The 21,126-nt window shown below is 39.4% G+C and overlaps 1 protein-coding gene and 2 long non-coding RNA genes across 3 annotated transcripts; all 3 read left to right on the top strand.

Annotated features, from left to right (window-relative positions):
* The first annotated feature begins 626 nt into the window (after positions 1 to 626).
* Positions 627 to 1,508, top strand: LOC111519186. The gene is made up of 4 exons (XR_006954994.1): positions 627 to 792; positions 862 to 1,132; positions 1,205 to 1,255; positions 1,310 to 1,508. It is a non-coding gene; the product is annotated as an uncharacterized LOC111519186 (long non-coding RNA).
* Positions 1,509 to 5,154: 3,646 nt separating this feature from the next.
* LOC124461266 (leucine-rich repeat protein 1-like) lies at positions 5,155 to 6,380 on the top strand. The gene is made up of 2 exons (XM_047012810.1): positions 5,155 to 5,552; positions 5,613 to 6,380. Exons 1-2 carry the CDS (start codon positions 5,316 to 5,318, stop codon positions 6,048 to 6,050), a joined length of 675 nt encoding a protein of 224 aa, XP_046868766.1. The 5' UTR covers positions 5,155 to 5,315; the 3' UTR covers positions 6,051 to 6,380.
* A 9,050-nt stretch (positions 6,381 to 15,430) lies between these two features.
* LOC124461268 lies at positions 15,431 to 15,896 on the top strand. The gene is made up of 3 exons (XR_006954995.1): positions 15,431 to 15,489; positions 15,587 to 15,766; positions 15,839 to 15,896. It is a non-coding gene; the product is annotated as an uncharacterized LOC124461268 (long non-coding RNA).
* The last annotated feature ends 5,230 nt before the right edge of the window (positions 15,897 to 21,126 follow it).

Genomic DNA, 21,126 nt, shown 5'->3' with positions numbered 1-21,126 from the left:
CCAGTTTCTTGTCAGCCTGGATCACTTCAAGGAGAGTTCTGCCGCGTTTACATGACCTTGAATTAAAAAACCTTGGGGATTAAAATTATCTTAAAACTAGATTAATACTAAATAAAAAATATACAATAAGACATTAGATTAACATTTAGTTTTTAGCGATTTAGGTAAGATAGTTTGTAGTATGATAGATTTAAGATTATGTTACTTTTAGCATAAGTAGTCAAGTAGGTAGCAATTTTTTAATAACAAATAAACTTGGCGAATAAGAATTTTGTGCTAAGGTGGCTACAAAAACGTGGCGATTAATGTCGGGGAAAAAACTGGTTTTCCCCCACACTGGAGAAAAAAGTAGGGAGACCCATATTTTGGGTCTGAGTAACACTAGTTTTTTAGCTTGGCCGTTGGCGCATCAATTGCGAGCAAGGCTTGGCTTTAAAGGCTAAAAGTTTTAGAGCAGTTAGCTTTTAGTTGAGTTAGCTTTATAGGCTAGAAGTTTTAGAGCAATTAGCTTTTAGTGGGGAAAAACATAAAGAGACCAAATATTTAAGTAAAATAAGCCAATATTGGCTAGAGTCGTAAGGCATCATTTGAGAGCAAGGCCAGAAGTTAGCTTTATAAGGCTGAGATTCAGAGTCTTTGGCTTTGGTTTAGCCAGAATTGGCCGGCATATCGATAATGCTCTGAAATGTTGATGACCTATCGATAAGTCATCGATATGGGTCTGATGGCGAAGTTTCCGCATGTGAGCTGGAAAGAGAGCGACATTTATTTGTAAACAATAGGAAAATATAGGTAAGTAAAAAAAATATAAAATTGACAATAGTAATAATTAACATAGAACATTTTAAAAATTAATTTCAGATGCCTTGCAGGAACATGGCGAGTTCATGAACGGTGGAGTATTCTGGCGACGACAGAGTAAAGCTGTTGGGTCGAAAACAGCTGGCGACCTTTGGCAGATTTTGTTGCTGCAAGGTTTTTCGAAACGATCCGTTTTGCATTTTTGTTGGTGTTGCTGCCCGACCGGGTTTGCTTGCAGGTAAGTGTTTGTTGATTAATTTAATTTTTTGTTTGTTTTCAGGTACTGGTGATTTGGCTTTGGCCAGTTTTGTTGGCCGCATGTTCGTATTTGGTGAGTACCGCTGACTTTTAGCTTTGTCGATAATTATAGTTGTTTTAATTTTAGTTGTTTCGCCGTTTTCAGGTACGTCTAGTGTATAAATAGGGGTTGCTGCTGTAGGCGAGTAATTTACAGGTGAGTATTTTGTTGATTTGGTATATTTTTGTAACAATTTTTGCTTTCTTTCAGGTGCAGGCGCATTAGTTGCACCCAATGGGGCGGCTGCCAGACGAGATTTAGCACCAGAAAGAGTAGGGCTGCAAAAGGTGCTGCTAAAGACTGCAGCTGGCTTTCAGATAAGTTTATGGTTTTTTTAGAGCGATTTTTTGTTGATATTTTTTGGCTTTTAGGTGTAGCCGCTGCTTGAGGACCAGGACCTGCTGCTGCTGATGACTGTAATTTGCAGGTAAGTTTGTGTGAATTTTAGGTGAATTTTCTAACGATTTGTGTTTTTTTCCAGGTGCAGGCGCTAGCAGAGGACGAGATGGACCAGATGATTGCCAAGATGCTGCCCATCTGGGCTGGTGAGTAAAAAAGTCAAATTTGTTTGCCTCTAGGGTAGCTTTTATTTTGCCATAGGTGTCCATTGTTTTGGCCGTATAGGTGTCCATTGTTTTGGCCATGGCTCCCGAAGGAGTCAACCATCTTTTATTGTTTTTCGCCTCCTACCTTAGAAATAATTTACAATGGCTTATTAATAGTGTGAATGATTAATATATAAGACATAATGTTTGTTGGGTGTTACTGGTAGGACAAAAAAAAAATTGTGGGAAATTGACATGGGAAATTTTTTACAGGCAAGTAAATAAATGCTCAAATAAAGGATCAAGAACAAGTTGCAAGCTGCAATAATTATAAAGAATATAGTATTTACAAATATTGTTCATTAATAGTGATTAGTATAATTGTTTCTTGCAGGTTATCAGTTCGAATCATATCGATTCATGGCGTCATTGCAGTTGGCAAAATCTTTGAGGCAGCGCTCTTATTGTCAGGAAAATTCCCTCTTATAGACAAGAAGTGAGTAACATGTGTTGTTTTTTTTGTCATAGGCAAACATTTCGGCTTATTTCTGTCTCTCTTCTCGGATTGGACTATGTGAGACCCCAGAACAATGTATGCGTGCCCTTCAGCCCCAGTATTGGAGGTTTTGGGCCGTCAGGAGAGCTTGTTTGCCTGTGGAGTGGCAGCACAGTAGGCTAGCAATTGGTGCGCGGCACTGGAGAAGCATCTGTTCCATCTACAGGCTCGTTTGGAGGAAAATAACTAGGAGCGGGAGGGCCAAATCCCTTCGACCGCAATGTAGTGCTCGAGCAGGCATTGCTTGGATGATAGGTCCATATAGACTGCCTGCTGGCCAGGCCTGGTACTGGCTGAAGCGGGAGGGCCAAGTCCCTTTAACCGCTGTATGGAGATTTTGTCAAGGTCAGCTGGCTGAAAGTCAGTAAGTAAAGAATTAGCAGTTTTTTGCACCTTCATGGGTGGTAATCTCTCATTATTTTTCGTTTCAGCTTCTATGCTACTTTCAATCTCATTCAGGAGCTCGTTTTCAACTCGCTCAAGATTTTTTGAGAGTTGGTCATCATTAAGGGTGAACCTTGAGTGGAGGCAGGACAAGTCGCTGGATTTGGATTGGCTGGCCCTTCAATCGCTCTTCTATGTACGCGCGATTTCGTGTGCCTCTTTTAAAATCTCGAAACAGGCCGTTGATCACGTGTCCTTCCATGCGCACAACAGGTTTGTTTAGTTTCGATTTTTCCTCCTTTTGTTTTTTGAGTTCGTTTCTCTCAATAATTTTTTGGTATCTTAGGTGGCAATCGAATCTGATGAGAGATGGGGCGCCATCAAAATGGGCCGTCGCCTCCCGCATTGCATGCCGATCTAGATGAGTAGTTGGAGATTGCTGCTGCTGTGTGTCAACGGAAGATGAAGTCCGTAGCTGGGAGGCCTGTGCTGCTGGGTGGTGCTGCTGGACGACCATTTGATGCTGCTGCGTATCCATTTGCGGTGAGTATTGAATATTTGCTGTCATTGGTGGAGCTGGAATGTCAGATTGCTGCTGCTGAGTGTCAGCAAAAGATGAAGCCCGTAGCTGAGAGACTTGTGCTGCGGGCTGATGCTGCTGGCCAGCCAGTTGATGCTGATTCAGCTCCGCCAATAGCTGAAGATGTTGTATATTAGCTGCATTTTGAGGAACTGGAATAGTTTTCTGCCGTTGAGTGTCAGCAGAAGATGAGGCCCATAGCTGGGAGGCCTGTGTTGCGGGCTGGTGCTGCTGACCAATAAGTTTATGCTGCTGCTGCACCATAATTTGCTGTGAAGTTGCAGTTTGAGGAACTGGAGTCTGAGATTGCTGCTGCTGACTGTCAGCAGTGGTTGACGCCTGTTGCTAAGAGGCCTGTGCTGTGGGCTGGTGCTGCTGGCCATCTGATTGATGCTGCTGCTGCGTCGCCAATATCTGTAGATATTGTATATTTGCTGACATAGGAGGAGCTAGATTTGTGGATTGCTGCTGCTGTGTGTCGATAGGAGTTGACACCTGAAACTGACAGGCCTGTGCTGGAGGCTGACGCTGCTGTCCAACCACTTGATGCTGCTGCTGCATCGCTATTTGCTGTAGATGATGTATACTTGATGCAATTTGATGAACTGGAGTTGCTGTCTGCTGTTGTCGTGTGTTTGCAGGAGATGACGCCTGTAGCTGAGAGGCCTGTGCTGCGGTCTGGTGCTGCTGGCCAGCTGGTTGATGCAGCTGCTGCAACGCTAAATGCTGCAGGTGTTGTGTGTTTGCAGTACTTAGAGGAAACGTGGTTGTAGTTAGCTGTTGCTGGGTGCTATTTGTGGTAAGAAAGTTCTGTGTTGGTGCTGCACATTGCTGCTGGTTTGGCTGTTGAGTGAGATGAGGTGTATTTCGGACTGCTACCATTTTCTATAGTTGAATAGAGTATCTAGGCCAGGAGAGCCTTGTAGGAGTAAAGGGTTTTTCCAGGATATTCCTTACTTCTACATTTGGGTGTTCTAGAGTGGAGATAGCAAGCCAAGTCATATTTGAGTTCCATGGATTTAACATTATGTTTGTCGCGAATATAGGCATTTGTGCTGAATATATCCGAGTCAGTAATTTTTCTCAGCAGTTTGTTGTGCGTTCCACAGATTTTTTTGAATAGAGTTTCCGAAATAAGGCTGCCCCATACAGGAATAGCATACGTTAGAATGGGAACAATAATTTGCTTAAATATTGTGACTTTACATCTTGTGCTGAGGGAGCTCTTTTCGTCAACAAGCCATTTTAGGCGATGATAGAGGGTGGTGACTCCTAGATATTTATATTGATTAGCGTTTTTTATAGGTTTTTCATCGATTTTTATTAGGTAAGATCTTAGAGCAGGGGATATGTTTCGTTTTGTGTATAGGACACGAATAGTCTTATCATTATTTATCGTAAAGCACCATTTAGTTGACCATTTGGTGAATTCATTTAGGTATTTTTGCGTTTTCCTGATGGCCATGTAGGCATTTTTATCAGTAGATACGATTATAGTATCATCTGCGAACGTTGACAGTAGGATGTCAGGGTTCTTCTTGGTTTCACCTGATACCATGAGGAAGTCGTGTTCAAAGATATAATCAGGAATTGGCATGTCAGACGAATAAACATTGAAGAGAAGGGGTCCCAGAACACTGCCCTGGGGTATTCCTGCAGTGATTTTGCCAATTCTGGAATATGTGTCATCTGTGCCCCTGACTGTGAACGATCTATCCTGCAGATAGCTTTCAAGAATCTTGAACAAGCAGTAAGGCAGGAGTTTGGCCAGTTTATTCAATAATCCTAAGTGCCACACTTTATAAAATTCAGTAATGTCTACAAATACAGCAGAGCTGTATTCTTTTTGTTCGAGTGATTTTTGTACTAACTGTGTGACCCTTGCGAGTTGGTGTTCAGTGCTGTGGTTTTTACGAAAGCCAAATTGATGGTTTGGAATTGCTTTGCGAAAAGTTGAATACAAATTATATTGTTCACACCAAAGATTAAAAAGGGCAACGTTACAAGGTCAAGGACAATATCCAAACTATTCACACGAAATACGTTTTGGATGGCAAAGCAACGATTGCTTTCAAGAAGCCCTCACTGAATCTGTTGACTAAATGTGATCCCATTCAGCTGAAGGGATTCCTGCAGACGCTTAAACTGGGTATGGAAGGCAAGGATGTCATCAATTTGAGACTAAATACAGTCACTGCCATGGCACAAAAATCAAAGTTACAGACGAAAATGGCTATAAATCGTCACAGTGACTATCCCATCAAGGTCTTTCCTCGATATCTACAATCCCTAACAATAGACAATACGCAATTGGTTAAATTGAGCTATCATATATGCTCCTTACGGAATCTAACCCACCTGGATGTATCCAACAATAAGTTGCGTAAGGTAAGGAAATAAATGAAAAGACAACTTTTAGCATCTTCAAAACTAAATATAAATTTCCAGTTACCTGTTGAACTGGGGAGATTACACTTGAGCAAGCTCGTCCTCCATGACAATAATCTGGGTGAAATAGACGATTGGTCATTTCTAAATGGCAGCAAATTACGAGACTCCCTGCGCGAATTGGATTTATCGGCCAACGATTTGACATGTTTGCCTTTGCCTGTGGTCAAGTGCCACAAATTGGTTAACTTGAATCTCAATTACAATAATTTGACTCATCTACCCTTTGCCATACGTCGCCTGAGAAGATTACGCTCGCTTTACGTGTCGGAAAACAAATTAAAATCCCTGCCAGCTGCCATAGATGATTTACGTATTGAAATCTTGGATGTTTGGCGTAATTCATTCAAGGGTCTCAATGGCCTGGCCTTTGCTTCCGATGCGGACGGAGCTTCAACTCATTCGCCTGAACCTCTCTGGCTTCAAGCTGTGGCCTAATATGAACTGCCAATCGATTCCCTGCCAGCCTTACTCATTAAACTAATTGCCGAGGCACCAAAATGTACCTGTGGCAAATTGTGCGATGCTTTAGACAAGAAGCACATTATCGAACGTGTTGGTCAACCGAAATTTGTAAATATTAAAAATATTACCTATAGTCGAGAGCATATGATCTATTCTGATGTTGTCATATGTGGCAACAATTGTAGTATATGCAACCAATGTAAGAACCTATTCTCAGCTCTGATATTAGCCTATTATGCCAATGTGCCAAACAAAAAGTGGAATTAATAATTAAATATTATGAATAAGTAAATGAAAGAAAAAGCTGATAGTACTGTGATCTTGTTAATCTGTTTATAATATCTTTTAGCTCAAAAATGCTTCTAATCTTAGAGTCTCCTGTTTAGATTAACTTGGGATTTTGACCAGATGACTACCTATTGGATAAATGGAACTCAAGAACTTGAAATCAATTGGAATTGAAGAACATCACTCATCTTTATTTGGATCAACACGCAATTAATCTCAACTGAAAGGGCTTAAGGACTACAGGGCAACCTTCATCTTAAATAAATAGAAACGAAGATTTATTGTCATTATTCTTGAAGGAGGTATACATGTTTGTAGGAATGAAATCCTACATGAAATTGTAGGAAATCGGAATAATCTGCGAAAAGGTCCGAATTGTAAACAAATCTAGTACACTTAATTGATTTTTTGATATATAACAAATCCAATCCATGTATATTGGAAGTTGATTAGTTATTTGCCAATTAATCTATCTCAAATACTCTTGTTCATTGTTTCATCTCTACTAAATTAGAACTCTCTCCATTAAACATAATGTTTAAAGGTTGATTCATTGGGAAAACCTGAAAGGGAGGGTGCCTGAAAGGTTTTGATACAACGAATAATTACGAAAATTTTCAATTTAAGTGAATTTCAAAAATTTAAGAAAGGGAACTAAGGCAATTCTTTTGCCCTACACACACACATACACATATGACCATATAAAGACATTCACACACACGTCTACATCCCTTCCTGACTACACCTTCCTCCCCCGCCTTCTGTCCCTACGCAATCGTTTTTATCCTTATCATTCTGTATTTCTTGCCTATATATGGCTTACTTTTGGTTTCCTTTTGGGTTGCTTCTATGTTTTTTCATGTTAAGAGAGCACAGCTCGTTGTTTTTATTATTAAAAGCTGTGTGGCGTATGTGACTTGCATAAATGTGTGTGTTTTTTTTTGTTCTCTGTGAGTTTTTCTTTATCTGAGCTCACGAGCTTTTCCACATTTTCCTTTTTTGCTATCATTTTGCTTTTTACTTCCACTTTTTCTCTCTGTCTGTTTATCAAAATCACAAAACTTCTGGACACTTTTTTAAATAAGCATAAAAAAATGACACACTAACATCCAACACACACACCACACACATGACACATACTCACTACCTCCCCACTACTGCCTCTTTCTCTATACAGTGATTTTATTCACCACTTTAATGTGCAGCTGGGGAATTGGCTTGGTTTTGACTGAGAGGAAACGAAGAGAAGGGAGAGCGGAGATTCGTAAGTATAAAAAATGTTTATCTCAACTTGGGCCCAAATCCAATTTTGACTGGCATTTAAGTGTCTATAACTGACTATGCAGATCTGCGGCTTAAGTTTCGCGTTCATTTCAGCATTTGATTCACTTGTTTTGTGTAACATTTTATTTAAAGGAGCTTTAATATTAAAAACCCCTCTCAAATGCTTTACAATTTGAAGTCTTTACTTTTTTGGCCTTTTAGTATTGATACATTTCAAATGAAATATTACGCGAAATTCGCTTTGAAAAAACTATACGGAAATCTGAAAGTAAAAACAAGGTTTTCAGTAAACTATAGCATACTTATTAGGGCTAAAGGAGCTTCTGACAACTTGCAGTCGCAGATTCGCGTACCTAAACTTCCCCTTGTCAGGGAATGTTTTAAAAATACAATTCTACAGTAGAACCTCGGTCATTCAAGGTATTGTGAAGAGAAACTCGGATGACACGGAAGAAATAAAGCAAACATTCTTTTAGGTGAAAACGCTGATACTTTTCCCTAGAAATTTTGGAGCTAAAAAACTTTGATAATAATGGGTGTGCGTCTCCAGATCAAGGCATTTGGCGCTAGAGGATAACTCAAAGTTTCGAATAAGCGAGAATATGTATTTAAACAATACTTTAGCATTGAAAAGAAACGTCTTGTATTTCCACAATTAATTTTTTAAAACCTAAAAGATTTGGAAGTAATTTTAAGACTGATACACAGTGGATATCTTGTTGGCCCTTTAAACTTGAAGCTATTATTTGAATTTGTGAATTAATTTTATTTGTTATAAATTTTCAATAGGCAATTTGCATGCACACTTAAAATAGTCTTTAGTTGTGTCTTCCGTATATTAAAATCTGATTTTTTCGTACCCATATTTAGCTATTTAACTATAAAGATTTTAAGCAAATATTTTGGCTCTTAAAATTTCACTTTTTATTCCCACTCCAAGGCTTAAAAATCAACAATCAACATCTTTTACCCTGTAAAACAAAGTATATTGAAATTATAAAGAAACAAGCTCGATGTTATACATAAGTAAATTGAATAATGCCATTATAATTCTGCGACTTTTGATACTTAATAGAACTTTGCTCGTTGTTTACTCATAATTATTAGCTTAAAGCTACTAAGAATTTCTTACAGGGTATAGAGACTTCGATAAGGCCAGGGATATATTGATTCCCCTCTGGTTTTTCTGATATATTTTATATACCCATAAAGGTATAAAACAATATATTTGTTATTCTTCCTTATTATCTCTTAACTCCAAAATATAAAAAAATTTGAAACGTAACCAAAAATTTGTTACAAATCAAATTCTAAATTCCAAATTTTCGATATTATTTTGTATGTTTTTTCCGAAAATTTTATTGGCTTGCTCCAAAAAACTGCATTTTCATTTTTTGCTTTTTTAACCTTTCAAGATATTTCGAAATGTGAGCTTAGCTCTACCTTTTACAAGTTTATCATTGCAATATACATATATATCATATATATATTTTTAGAAATCTAAAGGCTAAATATGATTTTATTTTGTTTTTTATATGGCCATATCCTATGCTATATTGTTATGTCTGAGAGTTGATTATTTGCCTTACTTCTACCTGTTGTGGTCTGGTTCCTTCTCCTTTTAACCAAATATCTGTGCATTTCATTAGCTGCAAAAATTGTATCTTTTGAGTTTAGGTAAACAAAATCAAATTCTAGGACTAGGAAATTGCTTTTGCCGACTTCCGGCCCGGTGGTAGTGGTTCGGTTGGTGCCCTTTCATTTGATGCTCTGCTCTTGCCCTTCACTCACTACTCTATAATGTAGTTAAATATTTGTCTAATATTTGTCAACTATTTCAAATACAATTTCAATTTCAGTGTTTAGACAAAAAGGTGATAAAAATTTAAATATTTACTGTTGACTTTGATGGAAGGAAGAATGGAAGGGGAATGCATAATTCAGTTTTACTTAATTTCGAACCAATTTAATACTCTTATTCATTAAATTTAATGCAGTCAAAGGAGCGGAGGTTCTCGCAAAAGGAGAATATTGCAAAGTTCCTTCTAAAATTAATTCATTAGCATTTTATTACTGGGGAGCAACAGCAGCAGGCAACAAACCGACAAAAGATGCCAATGAAAATGTTGCAAATGAAGATTCCTTTGCCGAGTCGAGTCCTGTGCCTGCTGCTGGTAAGTTTATTAGTTAGTCGAAAGGAATCATCCAGGTGATACGCCATAAAATTGAGTGATGTAATCGTAAAGTCAAAACTGGAACTAAATATATATACAGCAAAAATACTTTAAGAAACTTACTTTGCGCTTATTGTGAATGAATTTTAATCCAAATAAGATAATAATTTTACAACAAAGAAAAGAATGTCTTATTGTTAAATTCACGTGGTTCGATTGACTTTTTTTTTTATCGATATTTTACGAATACTTAAGCTGGGGAACTATCGATGGCACTATCGAGGTATCGAATATTTACCACCATCGATTGTTTTTGGCCACTATCGATAGTATAACATACATATGTAATAGTTACACAACAATTGAAAAGAAACGCTTGGATGGAGTTAAATTTATGTTAAATGTTTTTCTTTGCTTTCTTTTAATTTTGGTTTTAAGAGTTGATCTCCATAAATTTAAAAGTCTGAAAACTAATCTATGTTAATTTAATTTTAATTCAAACAAAATCAAAACAGGTAAATTTTTTTTTGATAATTAATTGGTAAATATTTATATAACTTGAAAGGCTAAAACTATATAATTTTGGTTATTAATATTAGGTTAAGCAAAATTGTATTCATTTTTTTTGAAAATGATACTAATTGTAATTAAATTTTGCTCCTAAAACATTGAAAATATCGAATCACGCCACTATCGATAGTTTCCAAGCTCTAACAAATGCAACACTAAAAATTTGACCCGAGTGTGTTTCACGTTTTCCAACACTACTTTCTACGATTTTCCAAAACTGGATAATATTAATTGTGGTCAAGTAGGCGGCACTGGCACTAAAAGTTTTCGTTCGACCTCAGCTCACAATCGACTTCACTTGCTTCGCAGCAGTCAAACGAACAAGTTCAACTTTTTACTTCTTTCTCCCTGGTCTTTCTCCTTTAAAGCATTTAAAAATTTAAAACGCTTTAATTTAATCCTTCTCCTTTAAAGAATTTAAAAATTTAAAACGCTTTAATTTATTCCTTCTCCTTTAAAGCATTTAAAAATTTAAAACGCTTTAAAATATATAGTCCGGATTTCATTTTGTTGTCTATCCACGGCGTTGGAATTACTTCATGGATTACTGAGTGTCGAAGTCAAAGGGGAACACATAAGCCATTTGACTTCCTTTCTTCCTATGGGCGATCTGCATCTTATGAACTGAGCGCTTTTCGGAATCATTAAGATGAAGTCGTTTCAGTCAGAAAACATTTATATTCCTTCTTTGTTTTCTTTACGTCAGCATAAGATTTTAAAATTTTATTTTCCCGTCTAAATATAATAAAATTATTTTTCCTTAATCTTTACAATACCAAAATTACAAGATCCTCCACAACAGACACATCATATAAAGTAGTCCGGATTTCATTTTGTTGTCTATCCACGGCGTTGGAATTACTTCATGGATTACTGAGTGTCGAAGTCAAAGGGGAACACATAAGCCATTTGACTTCCTTTCTTCCTATGGGCGATCTGGCAAAAGTAATGCTTTTGATTAATTTTCCTCTATTACTTGTTTTTTTAATTTCCACTGTATTAATGATGCACTGAATTATACTTTTTTATATAAAGGCAACTGTACAATTGACGTGTATTATATGGATTATACGAATTCTGATCATCCTGTCTGGCCCATTCGGGAATCTGTTGCTGCAGTGGATTGTTTGGTCGCTGTTGCATCTGTTCCAGTAGATCCAGCTCTCGGTCTTGATATTGACGGCGTTGTCGTAGCATTTGCTCATTTTGCTGCTGGCGATGTTGCTCAATTTGCTGTTGTCTCTTCTCCTCCTCCTTTAGGTACTGCTGTCGCAGTTCCTCTTGATATTGTTGCAAATATCGCTTATTCTCGGTCGATTCCGGTGCCGATTGACGCAATCCCGCATCCACTTCGAATACATGTTGATGATGTCTTCTATAATTCTTTATTTGCGTCATGCTTGCACTGCAGGCTGCGTCCAGGTTGCTATAGAGCTGTTCGGCCACCACGCCAGCCCAGTTCCGCGAGAATTGGGCCCTCTCAATTAATGCTGAAAATACCTGCACGTTCAATGTTTCGGACTTGTAGCCTTTATCGATGCTAGGAAGTCTTGCAGGTGCAAGTTGTGCTTCCCCGACCGAAAAATGTATGGCTTCATGGTCGCTTGCAGTATATACATTAGCAATTGCCCAGCTAGTTGACCTATAAAGACTTTCACTGACGAAAGTCAGGTCTATTACTGAGCCGAGTCCCGCTCTATTGAAGGTATTTTGGGATCCTACGTTAAGCAAAGCTATATCAAGTGTTGCAAATGCCTCTAAAAGTGCTCTCCCTTTGGCATTGGTTAGACTGCTACCCCATTCAACAGCCCAGGCGTTGAAGTCCCCAGCTATAATAACTGGGCTGTCTAAGGCATCACTGAAGCTTTGGATATTCAGACTTGGTGGCAAGTAGCAGCTGTAGACCCAGTGGCCGCTTATGTTTGCCCTGACATAGTGCTCCTTGTTTAGCACGGAACGCTGCAATAGTGATGGCGTTCCACAAGCCCAGATCGCTGCCTTCCCAGAAATACTGCAGGACCAGTTATTTCCAGTTCTGGCCTTAAAAGGTTCGCTTATAATGGCTATGTCTGTTCTAGACTCACCCACTGTCTGTGATAGCAGCTCATGGGCTGCCCAGCAATGATTTAGATTAAGCTGGATAAACTTAATCATCATTATTGTGGCTGCCAGCTACATGTGAGAGTGAAGTCAGTCCTTCTGCTGCACATAGAAAACATTTGGCCTCGTTACAGCAGTCCCGAATTTTATGACCGCTGGTTCCGCATTTTAAGCACCAGCCACTTCTGTCAACGTCGCTATTACATTTGGCAGCGACATGGCCAGTTTTTAGGCACTTGTAGAATCTAACTGGGGCATTATTAATTCTGATTCGGCACACTGACTATGCCACCGTAATCTTATTGGCCTTGAGGATTGTCTCTGCGGTTGTTGCCGGAACATATATGAGCGCTTTCTGGGTATCACGGTATGACGGGCAGAGACTTTTGACAGCGCCTGGCTCTAGGTCAATTTTCAACTTGGTAGAAAAGGCTGCTACTATCTCTTCTACGGTTGTCTCGTTGTCTAGGTCCAGTATTTCCAGCCTTATATTATCTGTGAGAGCGCGAGTTTCGAACTTGGCGCCCAGAACATTGCCAATATTTTCTTTTAGCTTATGAAGGTTATCTGCTCTTCCCTAAGTAGCTCGAGGAGTAAGTCGCCATTCGCTGTGCGCCTCACCTTGGTAACATTTCCTCCAACGGCTTTAATTTTTTCATCTTGGCTTCTAGTTACCATTTTGAGCATATCGCTATATGAGACCCCTTCAGTGCTATGCAGAATAATAGCATCTGGTCTATGCTTTAACTGAGCCTTTCTTTTTGTTTTAGACTCCACAGTTTTCCATTCTGGTTGAACTTGGGGAGCTGAGGCTTTGTGACCTTGCTGTGCATTGTTCTGGGTCTTATTTGCCCGTGTACCTTTGTGAGAAGCTTTTCGGTCTGCCAATTTTGTCCTGCTGCTTTCTTGTGGTGTCCACTGTGTCTGCACATACGTGGTATTCTCCATTTTTTTGAGGATTGCGAATGCTGAGAGTGCAGACTTGTTTAACGCAGACTTGCTGGGCTTGGCCCTTCATGTCATTATTTACATGGCGTTTCGCAGTGCTTTAGCTAGCTCACCTGACTTTTTCACCATTGACCGGAGTAGAATACCTAGGTCTTCGTTTTCGGGATCAACTGGTTCGCATATTGCGTTCATCTGATTCGGCTGCTGTGGGTCGGCATCTTCGTTGGGGCCGAGCGACCAAGCGGTTGGAGTTGACCATTGGCTCGGCTGATCTGGCGGTATTAAAACCCGCCGGGCAGAAGCCCTTTGCCCATCCTCTTCGTACTCCATTTGACTGACCGGCATTGCCACAGCGGCAGGGGCCAATGCTGGCCGTTATCAATCTATAGATTCAGTAGACTCGAAATTTAGAAAATTTTAAAAATTCCAACGATCGCCAAATGGTGCAGCCTGAAAGCATGCACCGCTTATGTACGCTGTTACGGGCTGTAAGCTTACAGGTCTGCTACCCGTATCAGCTGTGTCCGAATACGTTGACCAACACTGCTGAACAGCTGATGCTATCGAACTACGAAATATGAAGGTAAGCCAGGTGGAGTAGTGGCTCCCGATTGAGCCCGCAGGTGTTTGGGTACGTAGCACCACCCCTAACCGACTCTGGTTAACAATTGTGTATATTCTCAGGTCTCAGGAAGCTCCTTTATTTGACGAGATTTCGGAACGACTTGAACTACGCGACCGTACTTGGTGAGAAGAAAAACTGTGTGTCACCGCCTTCCATAGTGTGTGTGTGTATATGTGTTATGTATAAAAGGGCTGAGAGAGAACTTAGGGGTATGTATATACACTAATACATACCCAAGTGAAAAAATTTTTTCGATTGCCAGCCTCTTACATAAATCATTTTAGGTTATAACAAAACAAAAATATTAAATTGTCATTTATTTAAATAATTAGCTAGGAAATTGGCAATTTTCCGTGGCACACTAGTGAAGAGCCTTGAAACACTATTTTTAAGATTTATTTAGGCAATTAATTCCCACTTTTACTATATTTTTTTAACAATTTATAGCGAATTCTCAAACTAGCACCAATGGCCGACATGCCATTGGCTCCTTTATTGTTCTCATTTTAAGACCTTAGAATCTATAACAAGGGTCATTAAATACAGCAATTTACAATAAGTGCTGAAGACATAATAAAGTGAAAAATGAATTAAGACTAGTCCAAAGTGGTCTAGAATATATATAATATCATGTAATTTGGAAATTTCTCACAGATTTATATTTGCGGCTAAGTTCATTAACATAACTTGAATCCAGACTGCACTGTAACTGGAGGCAGAGAGATATCCAAATGTTAATTAACAGTGAGATATAAATGTCCAATAGAAATATTTTATGGACGTGATTGAAAATTTTAGGATATTTTTAGGCATAATTATCTTCTATTAATTTGTGTCATCAGGCGTTTTTTTTTTAAGATAAGGCGTTTGATCCGCCTGGCCTAAGTCTTTCGATTAAGGCCGCTTTATTTTCTATCCTTTCATCTTCTAGAGACAAACAAAAGAAATTAAAAAATAGGGCCGTTACAGCAGCAGGGGAGGGACAATATAAAATAACTTATAAACTAGCTTAAATACTAACAATGAATGTATAATAATAAAATAGACAATGACATTTAGAATTTAGTGTTTTTTAGAGATAATTATGGCGTAAGTAGTTTTAAGTATTTAGCATAAGTAAGTATTAGTTTTTAGCAATAAGAATTTTAAATTTAATTTTCCGGTGCAAGGGGTCTTAATAGGGGGAATTAGGCGAGTGCAGAGGACACTAATAGAGGTAAGTAGAGAAGTGCATAGGGCGCTAGAGCGAGAAATGTAGGGAAACTGGCATTTTTTGTGGTATTTTTAGGGCAACACTGGAGTGAGTGCTCATTATTGCGTGTGCGCTCACTGTTGCTGCTCAATACTTATTCGATAAGAAATCGATACAGCAACAGGTGGCGGCGCATGTGGCTGAAAAGAGAAGGCGATATATTTCCAAAATGTAAACAAACAATTAGAAAAATGTGACATAAGTATAAAAATTGACAATAAGATTAACAAATATTGGAAATTATAAATTAATTATTATTATTTTACAGGAACATGGCTGCTGAATCATCACTGGAGACCTCCACCGACGACAGAGTAAAGCTGTTAGGACGGGAACAGCTGCTTGCAGGTAAGTATTTTTTAGGTTGATGTTTTTGCTTATTTTTATTTTCAGGTCGAGGTACTTACCTAGACTCCATGGGATGCAGGTGGCCGCGTTGAGTTTTTAGGTGAGTATTGTTGGCTTTTAGTTTTTCCAATATTTGTAGTTAAATTTAACTTTGTTTTTTCTCCGTTTTCAGGTGCGTCTGGAATAGAAGAATGTGTTGCGGCTGGCGGCATTTGTATGGCAGGTGAATAATTGGTTGGTTTAGTAGTATTTTTAACATTTTTATATTTTTTTCAGGTACAGGTGCAGCTTTATGACGTTTAGGACCAGGTGACGGGCCAAGTGATGCAGCACAAGAAGCAGGAGCAGCTCCAGTTGGATCCGCAAGCGACTGGGGCTCGATTTTAGATATGTATTTAGTTATTTTAACTTGTTTCTTTGTTGATTTTTTGTTATTTTCAGGCGCAGCCTTGGGTAGAGGGCCAGAAGGACCAGCTGGTGTTGCTGCAGGTGACTGAAGAGGATTTGCAGGTAAGCTCACGTGATTATTGAGAGATTTTTCTGACGATTTGTGTTTTTTTCCAGGTGCAGGCGCTAGTGAAGGACGAGATGGACCAGGAGTTTGGCCAGATTTAGCACGAAGATTTGCACGCGATGCTACTGACGGCATTTGCATGGCAGGTGAGTAATTTGTTGATTTAGTAGCATTTTTTAACATTTTATATTTTTCCAGGTACTGGAGCAGCTTTATGGCGTTTAGGACCAGACTACGGGTCAGGTGGTGCAGCAGAAGATGCAGGAGGAGCTCCAGTTGGCACTGCTAGCGGCTGCGGCTGGATTTTAGATATGTATTTAGTTAAATTAGCTTGATTCTTTGTTGATTTTTTGTTTTTTTTTCAGATGCAGCCTTAGGTAGAGGGCCAGAAGGACCAGCTGGTGTTGCTGCAGGTGACTGAAGAGAATTTGCAGGTATGTTTACGTGATTATTGAGAGATTTTTCTGACGATTTGTGTTTTTTTTCAGGTGCAGGCGCTAGTGAAGGACGAGATGGACCAGATGATTGGCCAGATGCTGGACGAGGATTCGCAGATGATGCTGCTGCTGTCTGACGTAGATTTTCAGGTGAGTTTTTGTGTTTTATTGCTGATTTAGATAATAATTTTAATATATTTTCAGATACAGGAGCTGCAGACGGACTAGCTTGACGAGATTCTGGACGACGCAGATGAGACGATGCATACGACGCTGGACAAGGAGCTGCTGTTTGCTGTTGTGTATTTTCAGATGAGTATTTGTACTTTTTAGTTGGTTTTATTTTTAGATTTGTTTTATTTTCAGGTATTGGTGCATCAGGCCAGCGGAAATCTGGACAGGACGATGGACGAGATGGTGCAGACGCTGAGAACGAGGCAGAGAGTGCAGGAGGCGCGTCTACTGGAGGCACAGCTGTCGAGGACTGGCCCTCTGGCCAGGCCAGGACGACAGCTGAATAGTGGGCAGGATTCTGGCTTTGCAGGGGCCGCCTGAAATCATATTTCGTTATGATTAGGTAAGTGAATGTTTGCAGAAGTATTAGTATTGGTGTTAGAGTGATTGTTAGTTAGGACCATCATGGGTGCAGTATCAGTTTTCCTTTTTTTTTAGAGCATCAGTGCTATTCGTGCTGTTATCAATTAATTTAAGCAACTCAGATTCCAGACTAGCCATGTTTAGAGCGAGTAGTTCATTTTCCGTGTATTGAATTTGTTCGTTTGGCCCAAGGGGGGCAGGCTTTCCGGGGGGTTTTTTATACCATACACCCATAGGGTGAAATGGTATATTAAAGTCGCCAAAATGTATGTAACAGGCAGAAGGAAGCAACTCCGACCCCACAAAGTATATATATTCTTGATCAGGATCAACAGCCGAGTCGATCTAGCCATGTCCGTCTGTCCGTCCGTCCGTCCGTCCGTATGAACACCTAGATCTCGGAGACTATAAGAGCTAGAGCCACCAAATTTGGTATGCAGTCTCGTGTAGTATGTACGCTTATCGAGTTTGTTTCAAATTTTTGCCACGCCCCCTTCCGCCCCCGGAATTTACAAAAAACAGATTTTCTTAAAAAGTATAACAGATAGAAACATCAAATTTGGTTTGTATACTCGTTTAGTTAGCGCGCAAAAAATAATTGTTCCACCTTTTTGCCACCCCCTTCCGCCCCCGCAATTTACAAAAAACAGATTTTCTTAAAAACTATGACAGCTACCGACATTAAATTTGGTATGTAAGCTAGCCTAACAGACGCGCAGACATTGACTATTTAATAATTTTGCCACGCCCATTTCCGCCCCCGCAAATTAAACAAAACTGATTTTCTTGAAAACTAACAAAGCTAAAGTCACCAAATTTAGTATGTATACTGGCTTAGTATGCGCGCAGAATATATATATTTTAATATGTTGCCACGCCCACCTTCGCCTCTATAATTTAGAAAAAACCGATTGGCTCTTGCAATTTTTTGACCATCGCGATCAAATTTGACAGACTAATAAATCTTATCTATTTCTATCAAGCTACCAAATTTGATTGAAATCGGACTAGAAACATGCAAAATATACGTATGAATAAGGGCAGAATTGGCCGTTAGCTAGTGGCGGCGCTAGAGTGCTCATATGTTTGTAGAGTGAGCGAGATAGCATATGGTATGAGGCATGTTAAAACATACATTTGGTTTTCGAAATTTTAAATATTTGTTTCACCTGGTGTATGGTCATCAATAAGAGCTGGCGCCTTGGAGAAGAACTCCATAAGCTTGGATTCAATGAGAAGTTTTATGTTAGTTACTGTTACGCTAGGGTTGAGCTGAGGTGGCATCAGTGGTGGTGTTTGGGCTTTTTTTATCGTTCGTGAGACGACAAGTTTATCTATTTGCTTTGAGTACCTAGGCCATGGCAAACGTTTAGGGATAAATGGCTTTAGATAAAGTTTTTCAATTTCTTTGTTCTCATGGTCAGACATGGAGTTAAAGAATCTTAGGCAAGCGTCATTGTATATAGTTTCTAGAGGTTTGGCGTAATGTTTTTCTTGAATTTCAGAGTTTGGGCAATAGATGTTCGCATTTGTTAGCTTTCTGAGCAGTTTATTGTGAGTTCCGGTGAGCTTTTTGAATAGGGTGTTAGATATTAGGCTACCCCATATGGGAATAGCGTATGTCCAAATAGGGACTAAGATTTGCTTGTAGATAGTGACCTTGCAGCGGGTGCTAAGATGGCTTTTAGCTCCCCCGAGCCATTTGTAGCGAGTATAGGTGGACTTGGCTTGAGCACAAAGTTTGGCAATATGGGTTTTAAACAGGAGTTTGCTATCAACAAGGACTCCCAAGTATCGGCACGAGGACGTATTTTTAATAGGTTTGTTATTAAACTTAACAGTGGCAGCTTTAACAGCAGGTGAGGTAGATCGTCTGGAGAAGAGAACATGAACTGTTTTACTCACGTTGACTGTGAAACACCATTTGTTGGACCAGGTAGAGAACTTGTGTAGGTAATTTTCCGTTTTATTCATGGCTACAAGGGCGTTTTTATCGGTCGAGATGAAAATAGTATCGTCAGCTTATGTAGAGAGCAGAGTGTCACCGTGTTTATAGGTCGGGTAATATTCGATCAGGGTTTCATGCTCAATTATGAACTTTGGAATTGGCATGTCTGACGAGTATATGTTGTATAGCAGGGGTCCCAAAACACTACCCTGAGGGATTCCTGCTAAAATTTTCCCATCACGGGACATAATACCATGGTTACCGCGAACGGAGAACGTGCGATCCTTGAGGTAACTGTCCAGAACTTTGTATAGGGTAATAGGTAGTAGCTTTATCAACTTGTTACGCAGACCGCAGTGCCAAACTTTGCCAAACGCTTCTGTAATATCGATGAATATAGGCGATCCATACAGTTTGTCCTCAAAAGCTCTCTGGAGGAATTGTGTAACGCGAGCTAGTTGATGCTCGGCCCCATGAAATTTGCGGAATCCAAATTGGTGGTTAGGTATGGATTGTGAAAGACGGTTAAATTTAAGGAGCCTCTTGCAGCAAGGATTCAAGTATTTTTGAGAAAGCAGGAAGCAAGCTTATGGGGCGATACGAGCTAGCATCAGAAATTGTTTTTTTTGGTTTTTTTACCATGACAACTATGGCTTTTTTCCACACTAGGGGGAAGTGGCCAAAACGTAGGATGCTGTTGTATATTTTGAGTAAGAAGATGATAGCTTTGAGTGGGAGAACTTTGATTAGGGCATTGTTGATCCTATCATATCCTGGTGCTTTTTTGTTGATTAAGCTATCAATCTCTTTTTTTAGTTCAGAGAGAGTGATGGGCTTGACAAAAGGTGAGTTGCTGGAGTCAAAGTTGGCGGAGGAGCTAGCGATGGAGTGGTGGGTTTTACATGCATACTCCATGAGCATTTTTTGGGCAAGGATGGCATTTGTTTCCTCGTTGATTTTGGCCCTGTCAAGGGGGGAGCTATTTGTCAAGTTGGGAGAGAAACGCTTCTCTAACTGGTCAGTAAACAGCTCCATTTTACCTTCAGGTGATCTTGTCCATGCATGCTTCTTGTCTACTCCGCTAGGTATCCTAAAAGGCCAGTTAGGAAGGGGCTGCCGTTTTAGTTTGTTGGTTAATTGCCACAGCTTGTGGGGTCTGTACCGATCAGAGGAGTCTATTTTACATAGTTTTTTATTTAAGTGTTTATTTTTTGATAGGCTTATTTCTTTGTTTAGTATATTTGGTGGAGGGAGTCGCTGAGGGTGTTTTGGAACAGTTTAATGTTAGATCCTACAGGCAAAAGTCTTCGATTGTCAGGAAGTAAGTTTGGGTGCTGGTCCATCGTGATGTGTACAAAAACAGGTAAGTGGTCAGAGGATAGTTCGCATATAGCTTGAGTAGTTTATCTGTTGTGGTTTATTCCAGAATAAACTCCAAAGTCAATGGCTGAGGGATTTTTTCGCCGGTCGTGTGGGAAATGAGTAGGACCACCCGTCGCCAGGATGTCCAGTTTCTTGTCAGCCTGGATCACTTCAAGGAGAGTTCTGCCGCGTTTACATGACCTTGAATTAAAAAACCTTGGGGATTAAAATTATCTTAAAACTAGATTAATACTAAATAAAAAATATACAATAAGACATTAGATTAACATTTAGTTTTTAGCGATTTAGGTAAGATAGTTTGTAGTATGATAGATTTAAGATTATGTTACTTTTAGCATAAGTAGTCAAGTAGGTAGCAATTTTTTAATAACAAATAAACTTGGCGAATAAGAATTTGGTGCTAAGGTGGCTACAAAAACGTGGCGATTAATGTCGGGGAAAAAACTGGTTTTCCCCCACACTGGAGAAAAAAGTAGGGAGACCCATATTTTGGGTCTGAGTAACACTAGTTTTTTAGCTTGGCCGTTGGCGCATCAATTGCGAGCAAGGCTTGGCTTTAAAGGCTAAAAGTTTTAGAGCAG

This window comes from Drosophila willistoni, unplaced genomic scaffold (assembly GCF_018902025.1).
Source record: "Drosophila willistoni isolate 14030-0811.24 unplaced genomic scaffold, UCI_dwil_1.1 Seg29.1, whole genome shotgun sequence".
Taxonomy (NCBI): Eukaryota; Metazoa; Arthropoda; class Insecta; order Diptera; family Drosophilidae; genus Drosophila; species Drosophila willistoni.
Note: the sequence above shows the minus strand (reverse complement) of the source record. Positions and strands in the feature narration are given on the sequence as shown.

Coding starts and splice junctions, on each gene's coding strand:
- LOC124461266 (XM_047012810.1), top strand. CDS start 5,316: ATGGAAGGCAAGGATGTCATCAATTTGAGACTAAATACAGTCACTGCC. Junction 5,553..5,612: donor CCAACAATAAGTTGCGTAAG/GTAAGGAAATAA, acceptor ATAAATTTCCAG/TTACCTGTTGAACTGGGGAG.